Raw genomic sequence first — 16,205 nt, 5'->3', positions numbered from 1 at the left:
CATTTGTGATTTGTGAACTATAAACAAAACAAGGATTTTGGACTTCATCGAAAACCCATCCATTTCATTTATTGAACAGTCCTTCTCATCAGTTTTCTGAAAGAAATGCAAAATTTAGGTAAGAAAACCAGACATCCAATAGTTATTTACAAAATGTTAGCACTGTGAGTTTTCTATGAGCTTTCTGGTGGAGATCGTGACAAGGGGTACATGCAATGTTGCGTAAAAGACGGCAGCATTGAACGACAAACATACACATTAACATAACATACACCAACCTATATAATAGATACTAACTTGCAACCTTATGAATAAAATGGAGGCCTGTACTCTATATAATTCAGAGTAACAGTGGCCCGTCAATCAAGACATGTATGTTCTCGCGCGTACCCCTGGATGGTATGATGGCATAAATAAGATAGGGCTTCTTTAACGGGAAGATTATATTTGGTAAATACAAACAGTGAAAATGTTTAATAGGGAACATAAAAGCAAACTGCTGCATTTCACTCCATTTGAACAAACTGATGGAAACGTGACAGAAGATCAATTACATTTTAAAAATCAGAGGCAAAATTAAAAAAAATTATAATAATAATTTGGCAAAAACAACGATGCATTTTTATATGCAGCTAGAAGAAACATACAGATGTAAGAAGTGGAAAGCACTTTGTCACACTTTTCAAATGTGCTTATGAATATGAACCTGTGTGTATTTTAGTCTACTCGCAACAGAAAGAACGTCAATTTAACTCATCAGCGTTAGAGACAAGAGTCTGTTTCTACCGTCAGTCTCTAATCTACTTTTTGTAACAAGTTTTAAATCAGCTCATCACAAAATAGCATTATGTTGTTGATATATCATATTTAATAATCATACATTTCCAAACAAAGATACTCATAATAATGAATAAAGACTTTTCAAACTGCCCAAGTCTTTTCATCTTTTACTTCTTATTTTATAAAAACACATTTTGGGGGGATTTTTAAAAAAAAATTACACCATGACATCGATGTCTGACGCCACTGGACCACTGGAATTTGTCTATTGGGTTCAATGGCCTACATTAGATTTAACAGTCAAATCAAAAGGTATTTCTTGACTGACAACCACAACTACGCTGAAATACTGTCGGGATTATGTGAGCGAACAGAGGTTTTAGTCTGTGGTGGGGGTGAGCTACTGTGTGTGAGACAATCGTATCAAACAGCACCATGCGTGTGTCTTTGATGAACGTGTGAAAATGGATCAGTAATACTGTCAACATGTACATTTCACAGGCACCTGCCAGGTATAATGCCTCCTATTTCATTATGGTTACCAAAATGAAATGAACGCAAGTTCCCATTTTGGTTAATTGCCATTTCAAGCTGTGCTGTAAAAAAAAAAAAAAAAAGTGTTAAAACAAGAACGTCACTGTTTAAGAGCTCTGTGCTGAGTTGTAGAGGATCATCATCACGGAGAGTCGATCACCATGACGACATCACATCAACTGGCCGCATCCTCATCAGTACTGCACGCTCGCAGTGAGTACAGCAATAGCATAGACTGGGTATAAAAATGGACCTAGTCTGTTTTATTTGAAAAGTGACTCCCATATAGTAGCATTTAGCCACTAGGGGGCGAAACTCCACAGGTCACAAATAATCCATTTGAATGTAAGCCAATGGTAAAGTGAGCTTGTACTTGTCACTTAATTTATAGCGTCAGTTTTCCTGAGGAGTTAACGGTCTCAATCGCTAGTTTCAGGCCTTGATTTCCTTGATTTTGCAAATTACATTCCCAGAGTGGAGACCAGTGTGATTGATTGACAGCTGGTATTTTTTGTAATAGTCGCCTGGTTGCAGGTGACGTCTGTGATTCTCTGACATCTCAAGACTTCATATTGGAAGCTTTTTTGTAACCGTAAGACTACGTCCATTTTTAGAAAGAGTCTATGAGGAATAGCTGGGTGCCATTTCTTTACCATTGCAGGAAACAGGAACAGTACACACTGGCCCCAATGTCAAACAGCGACGACTAACTACAGCACTGCCACAGTTGCCATGTGCCGGGGAGGAAGTTGCACTTGTCTGGAATACACCTCATCGACTACAACTCACAAGCAACCAGCACGTAAGTTCTGCGCCTGCACGACGTGAAACTACTCTCCCTTCCAACAGATGGCAGTAGGGGGAAACCGGGAGAATTATTCAGCAGCAGGAAGCACATTTCCACATGCCGGTTTGACCAGTTGTCACTGATAAGGTTCAGAGTGGCATTACTAGTGAGTATGTGAATGGGAGGCGAGTGGGCATTACAGGCATGACACCGATTTACAAATCCAGAACCCCAGTGACCGACTTGCTATTTTACTGGATACCACTGGACACGTCAGTAAATAAATATTGGCAGTGGGCAAGAATCATAGCTGTAGATCGAGCCATGTGAGAACGTGACAGCAAAGACAAAATCATGTTGACAGTGGCCAAATGTGAGCCATAATAAAAGGGCTCTGACGGGGGTCGACCTTCGCAGAACAGACAGTGAGACAGAAAAGCTTGACACAAGGAGACAAACTAAATGCAAATCAGCTGTGGTCTACACCGTTCTATAAACATACACAACACTCTCTCATTGAGTTTAATCCAAGCGATCTGAACTGTACCTGAAGAACCTTGGAAAAAAGGACAAACATGTTTGACATTAAGGTACATCTCCCACTGGGAGTAACTCATCAGCGTTAAGCATGTTTTGTGGATTGAAAGTAACTCACTCACACTTTGGAACAGGGGTGAAGAGTTAACAAATGTGTTTCAATGAGATAACATACCAGAAACCAGACATTAGTCAAAGTCAGTCCACATTTGACATCGGCATTCTCCTCCTTGAAGAAAATGAACAGCTTAGAAGTCAGAGTAGCGCCAACCTGTATGCATCGCCTACTTCTTTTTGCTAACAATGTTCCCAATCACTTTGCATGCTACGCATATGGGTGCCGAATAGATATCCTATGAACTTAGCTCTCAAGGAATCAATGGGGTGACAGGAAGTCTTAGTTCCTCTCAGACACACACTCCAGGCACCTCAAACCACATTTCAACTATGACTTGTCATGGAGGAACATCAGCCTCCCTCTCATACGGTTCCACCTCCAGAGCGTGTGTCTAAGATACAGAGTCTTTGCTACCTCCTGGTGGGCCGCCGCCACCCGTGACCAAGTTACAAAGCAGTTTGCGCCGACCGGCCTGGTAGTCCTCCTCGTCAACGTTCACCAACAGTTTGATAGCCTCGTGGCCCACAGCCTGTTTAAGGGAATCTGTGATAAAGACCCCTTTAAGGGCTTCTAGCAATGATCCATTGATGTAGTCCCTCCAGAAGGCATCTAAATAGGTGAGCTCGGAGAACTTTATGTCGCAGATGATCGAGCCCAAGTCTCGCGATTTGAGGATAGTGTTGGCCTGGTTGAAGCGTTCAAACTGTCGCTCCACGGCCTCTTGTTTGTTGGAGAATACGTTTCCCTGAAGTGCAGACTCGTGCTGGCAGTACTCGGCTCGAACCCGCAGGCGGATATCTGTGATTTAAGCACAACAAGTGTCAGAGGTGACAGTTTTTTAAAGAGGGGGATTAAGGAAACATTGACAATGTAGTCACATCTCAACATGTAGATGGGCGGGCATCATCACAAGAGATGTGGCGGGAGAAAGAGAGAAACTTTGACAGAAATGAATCGCTCACACATCGTGAGATTATGTGTCCGAGTCACATCCATCTGCAGACTGCAAGAGAGGGGGCGGGACTACAAGTGGGCACAACTTCAATTTGTCCAAATCACACAGAACCAAACGAGAAGGCAACAAAATCAGATCAGTACCAAGTGATAACGGTTGTGGTTAAGGTTAAGGTTTAGGGTTAGGTCACAGTTATGCAAACTGAAAAATAGGGGGGGACTGGAGCTATAAATAGGGGGCGGGACTTCAAGCTTGTAGTTTTGCACACTTTGAGTTACGTCCCTGTCTTGCACTCAGCAAACAGTCCCCGCTCATCTGTACAGTCACTCAGTAGTGATGTAGTCCAAATAACAAAGTGAAGGGCCTTCATTCAGAGTCAAAATAGAGGATTAACCTTTATTTCTGTTATTTCAATGTGTTCTCATAATCCTTGAGAACGCATTAAAACACAAGCAAATGCTCTGTGACCATGTTCGTCTTACCACATGTTTGCTTCTCTCTGCAGTCAGCGGAGGAGTGACTTCTCTTTCGTTTGCGGTTTGGTGCAGGAGGAGCTGGCTTTGTTCGGGGAGGGCCAACATGAGGTCCTGACGGGGAACAGCAGATGACTGGCTGAGGACCTACACGGTGTCAGTAGTTATGACATTAATCAATCTACAGTGTCATGGTGTGAGAAAAATAATTTGTACTGTGGACAGACACACACAGGTTTGTGGAGCTTTCTTCTTAGGACGTTGCATTGACTTCCATTCGTTTGGACAGCCTGAACAAAGCGTTGTTCCTAATGCCTAACCTTAACCTAACCACAATTAAAATCTTAGTCCCAAACTTAACCAGTTTCTTCGAAATAGGATCAGGTTTTGGTTTCCATGAGGACTACTGGTCCTGACAAGGTCAGCATTTGTGCAGGAAACAGGTCCTCTTTCTCTCTCTCTCTCTCTCTCACTCACACACACACACACACACCTGTTCTTCTGTGAGAAGCAGCATCTTTGCTCTGCGTTGTTCCTCTTGGTGAAATGTAGCGCACTGATGTCTCTTCCAGGTACTTATCAACAGGATCTGGACACACTGGAAACAACAGTTTGTGTTCATAATCTGCTGTGCATATAAACTGAACTGACAAAGACTTTGAAGTCAATAATAATTAATCATTCTTATTGTTTGGGTAACATTTGTGGAATAAAAGACATAAAATAAAATGCTTTTCATCGATCTAAATAAAAACTCATCATTGCCCACTAAAAAACAACCATACTGCTTTTAAAAAAAATGTTTTTTTTACTAAACTAGCCTACCTTCATTATAAGACACACAGTCAAAGTCCGACAATAACAGTAACCAAAAACATATTTTAATTTCTCAACTATTTAGTTTTAAATTAAACCCATAATTCACCAAGTTAGATATGAAATATTACTGAATGTTGATTGGGTAAAGGACAGTTCAGGTTTTCTTTAACTACTTTGAGTAAATGCTGGGATAATGACTACTTCAGGAACATGCAACAATCCATAAAAACCTGGATATTGATTTAAAGCCTTGTGTTTACATGGTAATGATACTGCTTTACTCACCAGCCTGTCGTTTCCTGAGTGTGACATAAGGCAGAAGATCATGACGAGTGATAATCCTCAGGAGCTGGAGAATGTGCCGAAAGTTGGTCTCATCACAGCGACCCTGGCGCTCAAGAGCCAGCAGGAAATCCCTTCCACTCCTGATGCCACCACGTTCATACTCATCGATCACATCAACAAAGAGAAACGACAGTACCCTGACATCCCGGTGCGTTAGCTGGGCTCCAACTATATCAAACATGCGGTGGAGTGAGTATAACCCATGGGAGTTGTCCACAGCTTCCTCGGGCCACGGCTCAAAACCACCATCTCTCCTGCTTAAGCTGTGGTTGGAGCAGGAGGCTGAAACATTTCTGCTGGTCACTTCTCCACTGGCCGCTGACACACCTGAGGAGCCTGGCCTGCCTGTTAGCGCTCTGTGTTCCACAGAACCAGCATTTGCACTGCTCTGGCCCGTATGCAGCTGATTGGCTGGAAGATGGGGCCGGGCCTGTTGAGCAGAGGAGTTCTGGGCAAGCTGGGGAGGAATGACAGCATTGGGGAGCTGAGGTTGTTGTGATGTCATCTCAGGGCCCTATGGTGATGAGGGAGCCTCCGGTCCCTGCAGCTCCTTCCACCTTTTACTGCTCCAACTGATAGGCTATTTGAACAAAGTTTTAAAAAAAAAACCACAACAACATATAATTAAGCTGAATCTCATTTGCTCATCATCACTTACTACAGTGCAATATACTGTACTGGAGTTTTTTTTAAATCATATTTCAATTATCCATAATATTCATACATAATTTGCTTGGTTTTTTTGTATATTAACTGTCATTTGAGTTTGACAACAATAAACATTTTGGGGCCTTGAATTTTTGCAGCACAGCAAAATTTCATCATAATGTTTGGACACAAATTTGATCTCTATCAAGTAATTGCACTGCATTTTAATTTTAAAAAATGCTTTTTTTGGAAGCATTTCAATTATTTTGTGATTAATCGTGTGGCCAACTATTGAAAATTTATTTGACACATCTGCAGGATTTTTTCAAGCTTATAGTGAAGGCAAACACATTCAGTCAATGTTCAATACTTTGAAGACTTGTCATTTGTGTGCAACGCTGCAAATTAATGCAGCATATATATGTATATATGTATATATATATATATATATATATATATGTATATATACACATGGCGTGATCCAAATTGAGCAGATTGGCAGATGTGTGTATTTGAGTGGGTTTTGATAACGTAAAACCATTTTTTTTTAGCTACATTACTTTGGTTGTTGTTATTACATTGTATTATGAAGCACTTTGTGATTGTATGTCTGTAAAAGGTGCTATATAAATAACATGTACGTACGTACTTACTTACATCGTATATGAATAAAGCACACTTATTACGTACGTTTGCCATAGCGCTAGCTGGTTTACTAGCTAACAAAATTAGTGTTTACATTTAAAAAACAAACAAAACACACACACACTATGACAGACAGCTGGAGGGCACATCGCAAGCTAACGAGCAGCTACCCTACGGAAAATAAGCTAACACAAGCTATCGCTAGCTGTCTGGAAATTAAAAACAGATGCAGCTTGTTGTTGACGTGAGGAAACCACACACACATACATACAAGAGAACATACTTTCATTCGCGTTTATATTTTAGCGATTTAACGGTGATGTGTGTGCCACGGTGGCGTAAATCTGAGTACAATTACACACAGATTTCCCTGAGATCTGCGTCTGGGTTTGTTGTGACTGCTACTCGTTATCTTCCCTGCACGCTACCGTCCCGTGAGCCGAGCTAACACACACACACACACACACACACACAAGGTTAACACCAACCAAAACCATGTGAACAGTATTCTGAGTGTCATTATCAGGTGACAACTCAACGTTACCTCGTGTCTTCTGGATATTTTTTCCCCCAACAAGCTCGTCACCCACAAAGTTCCGTAGGCCGCTAACGCTAAGTTTGCGTTCCCAGCGTCTTCCCCAAGCGAGGAGACGACACGGATGCTACGGTTTGTTTTGGTCGATAACACAGTCGACGTTCAACACTCGACTCCGTTCTATCGATGTGCGGTACGACACATTTCACGCACCGCGAATACGATGTATTGTTTTTCCTCCTGGCTGTGGTCCACACTCACAGCCAGTCACCGTGGGAAAAACAAGCAGACAATTCTCGTTCTTCAGCTAAAATGAAAGAACTTCCAGTTTACATTATAGTTTACTTCCGGGTTACTCTCTACGGTGTCCCCTAGGGACAGACGCGCGAGAGAGTACGAGAGAGACCAAGAAATATCACAACACATAACAGTAGGATGGAACCACAAATTGGACTGCTTGTTTTCAGACTTTATCATTCCAAACCAAATCGTGCTGACCTGTACCATACCAAACCGTACCGTGATGGTGACACAGCATGGGATAATATGCCTACTTTCCACTTGATATATAACATCTGTAAACATGAACAAAATAATAAAGTGAGAAAACTGATGGATGGATGGATTTTCCCATTTAGAGGAAAATGCCCTATGCCCATGGTTCTCAAACTGTGGTACCTTCCTCTGGTGGTATTTGAGGAAAATTAGAAAATCCTGTTCTACTGTATGTACCAGGAAATGTGATCGGAGTGCATAAAAACCAAGGGATTAATTGAATAATTGTTGCAGCCTTAATCTGGACACACAAGTCCAATGTGATTGCTTGCAAATCGAAGTGTGGACACTCTGCCTAAAAAAGATCTTCTCTGTACACAGTGTTAACCAATTGGATAATCCAACCCTCTATTCAGCCAACATTATATTAATGTTAACAATTGTAGATTTATGCGTCATATTAATGCAAAATGTAAATACTTTTTGTTTGTGATATTGTATAATTTTTTTTTTATATCTTTTTTTCTAATTTTATTTCATTCAATTAGTGTTGTAATGTAATGTACATTACTCTTGTAATGTAATGTAAGTACAAATACCTAGTTACTGTACAGTACAAAATTCACGTATCTGTACTTTACATTGTTATTCATTTTTCTAGCAACTTTTAACTTTTACTCCACTACATTTACTCTCTAACTATCTTTGTTACTCATTCCTACCAAATAAAATCAGAAGAAGAAGAAGAGTTGGTATTATGGTCTATATTTACATAGCACTTTTCTAGTCTTGATGAGCTGCTTTACACTACAGTTTTGCCATTCACATGCTGCAACATGGGGTTAAGAGTCTTGCTCAAGGATACATAGACTAGCAGGGCCAGGAATTGAACCCACGCCCTTCCAGTTGAGAATCAACTTGCCCTACCACTGAGCTACCATGGCTCAATCCTTACTTCTCACCTTTTTACTAATACTGTAAAGATTTAGATTCAGATTCACCTTTATTGTCATTAAAGATCTAAAACGTAAAAGTACATTTTATATCAGAAAATTACTTTTGATACTTAAGTACAGTAAATGTCATATTTAACTTATTTAAGTAATATTATAAAAAGTGACTTAAACTTCTACCAAAGTCATTTTCGGGTAAGATAATGTACTGATTCTGTAATCAAAAATATTAGCTCTGTCCAGCAGGCGGCGGTAATGCAGCTGTACACACCGTGTTGAACCGAAAGCAGAAGAAGAAGTAGCACGAAGCAGCAGCAGAGGAAGTCGAACGTCGCTGCTGCCTCCTATCACATCATCACCGTTCATCACCACCATGTTGCTGTAGAAGCAAAACAAAGCTCAGAACCGCCATCCTGATCCAACACGGAGTCTTTAACATGGCGGGCGAGGAGGAGAGGGGGGTGGTGCGAGTCAAAGTCAAGGTAGGATGCTGCGACTGTCACAGTCAGCCTGTTAGCTACAACCGTGTTGTTCTGTTGTTGTTTGTGTGTCAGTCACATGAAGCGACGTTCCACGTCGATAAGAAACACTCAGGCCATGGAAGACGGTATTTAGCAGTAACGAGGCTGTTTTTCCCTCAAAGAAAACCTCAGTTTTCGGTGCGTTTGTTTGTTTACCGCCAGGCTTCAGTGTCGTGCGGTTTTGTCTGTGTCAGCTTTGTTATCGCGGGATTTGAAGCCACACTTTAGGTCTGCGTTTAACCAAAGTCCTCACACAGTGTCGATTTAATGATGACACCGTGCATAGTGGCTGTGTGTTTATGAACCAACGACCGTAGAACAGTGAACCCTCACAACAGACTGAGGTGACGTCACCTGCCTGCTCAGCAAACGCGTGCGTGGAAATACTGGACATCACGTGGTGACGTCACACACTCCCAAGAGGCGTTTTGAGGTCAATAATAAAAACTAAACAATTTTACACACGTTTGATTTAATTAGGTGACTTCTATATTCGTCCTTCCTTTATATCATTATCACTTGAAGATGTTCAACATGAAGCATGCACATTTATTTATTGTTTATTTTATTATCCTTCATTTTTATATTATTTACATTCATATTTATTAAGGCTGCAACGATTAATCCATTACTAAATTAATCGTCAACTATACTCGGGTTTAAGTGTTGTTTTTTTTAATTAATAATTAAAGCAAGCGTTCTAGTTTTTTGGCTTCTTAAATGTGAATATTTTCTGCTTTTGTGCTCAGTTTGACAAAGAAATCATAAAAACTGGGGGAAAAAAAAGTTTCTTTGAGAACACAACAAGGCATTTGAAGAACATCATCATTTTGAGGTTTGGCATACACTGATCAGAAACTATTTCTGACAATTTATGGACCAAACAACTTGATTAACCGAGAAAATAATCATCAGATTAATTGATGATGAAAATAATCGTTAATTGCAGCTCTAATATTCATCTTTGTTATATGAGTTATGAATGAAACTATGAATTTATGAATATTTCCTCGCTTTTCTATTTAATTGTCACTAAGCCTGAAATAGACATTTTCCTCCTTCCAACTTGTACAATATCGTTCCTGTTATGACTTTTAAATAAAAAAGGTCTTATTTATGTTGATATCGTGTTGTACTTTCACTGTACTGTTCGGAGTCTCAAACTATAAAGTAAATATTTTTATTTTTAAAAGATTGTTTTGTGTGTGTGTAACCTCATTATACTATTAGCCAGGTTTATATCCTGGAATCTGGAATGGAAATAATTGCAATTCACTATATCATTGCAATACATATAAAAACCTTTCTATCCACAGCTTTCTGAATATGTGCATAAGGACAGACACATTTTGTTTTTGTGCAGATTTTCTGAGCAGATTCATTTCAACAGATTTATCAATTATGAAATAATTATACTCTACATGCTTGTCATCATATTGTTTTTTAAAATTTTTGTTGACTTAATGTGTCAACAGAAAACCCCAAATCACTTCTTTTTTATTTAAAATATACAAAACATACAGAATATGTTGGCAAGCATCCATTAATACAGGAGTATAAATTCATTTAAAGGTTTAATAACAATGAAATGAAATATTTTTTTTGTTTGTCTTTCCTTCAGCTGCAGTACATTATTAGGGCAGAAAATAAAAACTCTTAGCAGCTCCTGAAGACCTGGGAAATACATTCTTGTATTTCATATCCTTGTTGAGTTAAACACCACCTTTGATAAATAACTCTGGCAGCTCGCATGGCATAACGTACATGCCACCGATAGAGAGCAGAGCAGTGATGATTCTGTAACATGAGGCTCTGCAGACAAAACACACACAGAGGACAATGTTATTGATAAAAACACAAAAACACAATTTTGCCTTAAAGATTAACATTGTCGTGTTGTTTTCTTTCTAAGAACACTGCTGCGGTGGCTGTAAATATTGTGTTTGTAATACAAACATGTATGAAATCCTGCTTTCAAATCGTCAGTCGGCTTCTCTGTTAAATGATTCACACTGTGATCAATTAATCAGACAGTAACAGTGGGAACTGTCTCATCTGTGGTGGAGTGGAATGGGGGAGTGAGTCGTCTACCAATCATGTGTAAATAAGTGGCAGTGGTGTGTATCAGAGAGTGTGATGTGTTCAATTTCAGAAATGTGATGGAGTGCTTCCGGTGGAGTTCCGCTCCTTTGCCGTTGACCCTCAGATAACCTCCCTGGAGGTTCTGCAGCACATACTCATCAGAGCCTTTGATTTGAACGGGTAAGAGCCATCATCATCATCATCATCAACACGTTTGCTGAACTGCTGTGTGGACATAAATATTACCAGAGTTTGTCCTTGAAAGGAGCTTCATCAGCATTTCCTTTTGTCTCTTTCAAACCAGGAAGCGTAATTTCGGGATCAGTTACCTGTCTCGAGATCGGAGTGGTGCTGAAATGTATACAACTCTCACGTCTGACTTCGATTTGGACTTTGCATTCACCAGTGCAGCCAAACCATATCTACAGCTCAAGATGGACATAAAACCGTCAGAAGAGAGTGAGTACAGCAAATAAAATACGTTAAGGCCAGTAATATGTGGTCTAAAGAATCCAAAAATAATTTAGATGATGGTCATTGCTTTTTGTTCAACTGCAGGTCCTGTTATGGAAGACTGGGACATCATCAGCCCCAAAGATGTGATTGGTTCTGAGCAGCTGTTTGCGGACAGGACTCGATCTCTGGCATCTGCAGCTCTTCCCTTCACTCAGTCTCTACTGACCCAGGTTTGCTCTCGCCCTTTGAAGCTACAGTGTGTGACCTCTCTCTCCAAAAAAATGCTAGTGTGTCATTGCATGTTTGTGTCACTTGTGTTCAGATGGGTCGGACCTTGTCACGAGTCCAGCAGGCCTTCAGCTGGTCTTACGGGGAGGAGATCAGGCCTTTCAAGCCTCCTCTGAGTGATGCAGAGTTTCACAATTACCTCAATGGACAAGGCCAGTTGTCACGACCCGAGGAGCTCAGGCTGCGAATCTACCACGGAGGTGTGGAGCCTTCACTGCGCAAGGTGAATCAAAATGACTCATAAAAATACCATATACAGCAGACTTTCTATATAGTCAGAGGTGGGCTTCAGGAAATGTTACTATTATTCTGATTTTATCTGTGAATTCTGGTTCTTATTTGAAACCTTCTGTAGTTTTGATAGTATTTTAGCAAGAAAATATACATTCTAGGCATTAAGCACATTTGTTTAGCAGGTTTATGCTGCTGTTAACAGTCCTCTGTCATACATGTCATGCAGTTTGTGATAATACTCTTGGTTATGAAACTGTATCATTTGTATTTTATGTCTGACTTAATTAAAATAGGGCTCAACCTTTGTTGTTGTGTTAGGTTGTTTGGCGGTACCTCCTGAATGTCTACCCCGATGGACTGAGTGGACAGGAGAGAATGGACTACATGAAGAGGAAGACAAGGGAGTACGAACAGCTGAAGAGTGAGTGGACAGCCCGGGTCAGTCACGAGGACCTTGAATTCATCCGTGGCAACGTTCTCAAAGACGTCTTGAGGACGGACCGGGCTCATCCGTACTACGCTGGCTCAGAGGACAGTCCGCATTTGACTTCACTAACAGACCTGCTCACCACATTTGCCATCACACACCCACAGGTTTGTAGAGGTGTCAAGTCGCCTGCCTCCCCCGTGTTAGAGTCGTGGTCACACTCACATAAATGACACTCAAAGATTTTATTGTGTCAATAACTTAAAATTGTGTTTTTGTTTGTGTGATTGTGTTGTTTTTCAGATTTCCTACTGTCAAGGCATGAGCGACATCGCCTCCCCTATACTCGCAGTCATGGACAACGAGGCACACGCCTTTATTTGCTTTTGTGGCATTATGAAACGTCTGGAGGGAAACTTCCGTCCAGATGGCCAACTCATGTCAATTAAGTTCCAGCATCTGAAGCTGCTGCTGCAGTACTCTGACCCGGAGTTCTACCTGTACCTGGTGTCCCGCGGAGCTGACGACCTCTTCTTCTGTTACCGCTGGCTTCTGCTGGAGCTCAAGCGAGAGTTTGCATTTGACGATGCTTTGAGAATGCTTGAGGTCACCTGGAGCTCCCTGCCTCCAGATCCTCCTGAAACTGAAGTGGAGCTAGTTGGACCACCACTGGAGACCAATGAAACGGTGACTAGCAAAGAAGAGGATAAGAAGGTTGAGAACATAATCGAAGGTGATAAGGAACAAAAAGAGAAGCAGCGCAGGCGACACATGCTCAGGCCTTCAAGAGAAGAACCAGATGTGATCAGGAATGCTGTATTAGAAGAAAAAGACAGGCAAAATACAGGTGCTGGAAGGGGAATGGAGGGCAGTAATGGTGTTATTACTCCAGTGAGTGTGGACAAGGCAGATGTGCCGGTCCCATCTTTGGAGAGGCAACCTAGTTTTGGAGAGTTCAAATACTACACTGCTCGAAATGAAGACAGCTTTGATATGGAAGATGAGCCGTCACATGGTTTGGCGGTGTCAAAGTCGGTACCTGATATTCCAAGACGGCAGTCCACAGTCGAGAGTGAAGACGACCCAGGAGAGAAAACCCCTCTCATAAAAAACTGTCCCACTGGTTTGTCTCCCATGTCTCCGCCTCCCCTCGTCCCTAGTGGCCCGCAGTTATGGAATGCAGGTTGCTCTGTTTCTCCCACATCTTCAGCTTCACCCTCGAGCTGGCCAGGAGCTTCTCCAGACTCTCCTCCAAAGTCCTCATCCCCATCCACCCCTAATGGAAGAGAGGCCTTCCCAAGCACTGTTTCAAATGCCTTGCCGTCCACTGTCCACGTTCTCAGCAGTACAGGGATCAACTCCCCCACAACTCCCACTGTAAAACCATCCGTCGTGTCCCCTGCCCACTCTCAGAATCGATCCCTACTCTCTTCACCTATTTTGTCTTTTGGAAGAGGATCCTCTGTTCCTGGAAGCAGATTATACACCAACAATCTTCCTTCACCAGGCAACAAATCCCCCAGCACCGCAGCGAACACACCCAGTTCTCTGAAAGCTGAGGCCACCAGCATCAAATCCTGCTCCCTGCCGCCGCCTCAAGAGTTCGGCAAAGGCAACCCCTTCATGTTGTTCCTGTGCCTGTCCATCCTGCTGGAGCACCGTGACCACATCATCAAAAACAACTTGGATTACAACGAAATAGCCATGCACTTTGATCGCCTCGTGCGGCGCCACAACCTCAGCAGGGTGCTGCAGCGAGCGAAGGCCTTATTTGCAGACTACTTGCAGAGTGAGGTGTGGGACTCTGAGGAAGGGGATGAGGTCAGCTCTGACTCTCCAACAACAGTTTCAGCGGCGCAACACTCCCCTTCCTCGCTCATCCCCACTCGGCCCATTTACAGCCCGTTAGCGTCGCCTCAGTCGTCGTCTCCAAACTCGACCTATAACCTCACAACGACCATTCCCTCCCCAACAGTGGAAGTTTCCCTCTCGCCCACGTCCTGATTCCATCACACATCCCTGGCTCATAAGACTGATGGAGGTGAACATCTTTTAACCAGCCTTCCAAATTGAACTGGGCTGTTTAGTAATCTTCTTATTCTGTGAATGCTTGAATATGTATTGATATTCCTCATGTCAGTAGTCATTACTGTATAATTGTTTATTTCCCCCATAAACCCTTACGGCTGACGGGAGGGTTGTCTGTCCTTGAATATGGGATGGAGGAGCTTTGTTTCTGTTCAAATCCTCTGTGGTTGATGTGTTACGACAGTTGGGCTGTCTAATTTTGCCACAACCACAAAAAAACCAAACCTGGTGCATTTATTAGCCTATGTTGCCCTCTTTTTTGATATTGTTTACAAGCTCATGTTTTGTCCAGTTCGCCACAGAAAGTGTCTTCACTCGAGTGTTCACATTGCTTCAGTCATGAAAACAATGAGGGAAAAAATCTTGATTCAGTAGTTTCTTGTTTGTGAAGTCTTTTACAGAAACGGCTTGTCGAGCGAGTCGTGACTCGTCAGTGAGCACACGTACTTAACCTTACTGACTTAGCCTGTCACCGTTCACCTTAAAGAGTATACATGGGTAAAACAACCTGCTGCTGAGCTTCTGCCTGATCATGCAAACATAAAACAAATGTTTAAAAAGTGTATTTATTTATGGTTTATGTTGAGTTTCTCGCACAACGGTGGTGGCTGGATCATTTGTGTTTACTCAAGCATCTACTGTCCTTGGGCTAATGCTAATAACTACATTCACAGTAACACACGGCAGCCAGCGGCTTGTTTTTCAGGTGACTCACATCAGAACGTACCAGGAAGAACAACTCTGCCCCGCCCTCTCCTCCTTTAACCACTCCCACTCGTGTACAGTAACTGCTCTTCTCAATGCTGATTGACTTTCACTAACTCAAGTGAAAAAAGGTGAATTCCGTAGTAGAGCTGCAACTGACGATTCTTTTCATAATCGCGCAATCTGTTAATTATTTTCACGATTAATTGTTTGGTCCATAAACGTTAAAAAACGTTGATCAGTGTTTGTTAAATCTGGAATTGATGATGTTCTCCAATGTCTTGTTTTGTCCACAAACCAAAATTATTAATTTTTTAATGATATCTTTGTTATCTGAAGCAAAGAATCAAAGAAAATATTCACATTTAAGAAGCTAAAACAATCAGAAATCTTGTTTTAATTGTGAAAAAAGCTATGAACGATTAATCAATTATCAAAATAGTTGACTAATAGATTAATAATTGATTAATCGAGTAATTGTTTCAGTTTTGTTCCGTATATGTTTGCAGGATTCAAGCTATTTGTGTCTGACATGAAACTTACGTTAAATTCAGTGTGAACGCACCATCAAATAAGAGGGTGGTACGAAATTAATTCAAATACTGTATGTGAGGGTTCTCAAATGCATAGAGTGGGGCTGCAACTAATGGTTATTTTCGTAATCGATTGATCTGTTGGATTATTTTCTCGATTACTTACTAAAATGTTGATAGGTGTTTACCAAACCTGGAAATGATGATGTTTTTGGTCCACAAACCAAACTTTTTTTCTAGTTGGAAT

General features: G+C 41.4%; 2 protein-coding genes across 4 annotated transcripts; one reads left to right on the top strand and one right to left on the bottom strand.

The window, feature by feature from the left end:
• Nucleotides 1-43: 43 nt before the first annotated feature.
• dedd (death effector domain containing) lies at nt 44-7,522 on the bottom strand. Of its 3 annotated transcripts, none has more exons than XM_044038248.1 (5): nt 7,186-7,522; nt 5,289-5,928; nt 4,678-4,782; nt 4,194-4,298; nt 44-3,554 (listed from the first exon to the last, which is right to left on the bottom strand). In XM_044038248.1, the coding sequence occupies exons 2-5, from the start codon at nt 5,851-5,853 to the stop codon at nt 3,148-3,150; spliced, it is 1,182 nt and encodes a 393-aa protein (XP_043894183.1). In that variant the 5' UTR covers nt 5,854-5,928; nt 7,186-7,522; the 3' UTR covers nt 44-3,147. The 3 variants fall into 3 exon arrangements, with proteins under 3 accessions (XP_043894183.1, XP_043894182.1, XP_043894184.1); XM_044038247.1 differs by having other exon boundaries at nt 4,194-4,331; nt 7,186-7,520; XM_044038249.1 differs by lacking the exon at nt 4,194-4,298 and having other exon boundaries at nt 7,186-7,521.
• A 1,408-nt stretch (nt 7,523-8,930) lies between these two features.
• tbc1d25 (TBC1 domain family, member 25) lies at nt 8,931-15,620 on the top strand. The gene is made up of 7 exons (XM_044039429.1): nt 8,931-9,106; nt 11,298-11,407; nt 11,532-11,686; nt 11,786-11,913; nt 12,006-12,194; nt 12,524-12,799; nt 12,936-15,620. The coding sequence occupies exons 1-7, from the start codon at nt 9,062-9,064 to the stop codon at nt 14,634-14,636; spliced, it is 2,604 nt and encodes an 867-aa protein (XP_043895364.1). The 5' UTR covers nt 8,931-9,061; the 3' UTR covers nt 14,637-15,620.
• Nucleotides 15,621-16,205: the final 585 nt, after the last annotated feature.

Source organism: Solea senegalensis, linkage group LG11 (genome assembly GCF_019176455.1).
Source record: "Solea senegalensis isolate Sse05_10M linkage group LG11, IFAPA_SoseM_1, whole genome shotgun sequence".
In the NCBI taxonomy this organism is placed as follows: domain Eukaryota; kingdom Metazoa; phylum Chordata; class Actinopteri; order Pleuronectiformes; family Soleidae; genus Solea; species Solea senegalensis.
This window is presented reverse-complemented; position numbering and strand designations above follow the sequence as displayed.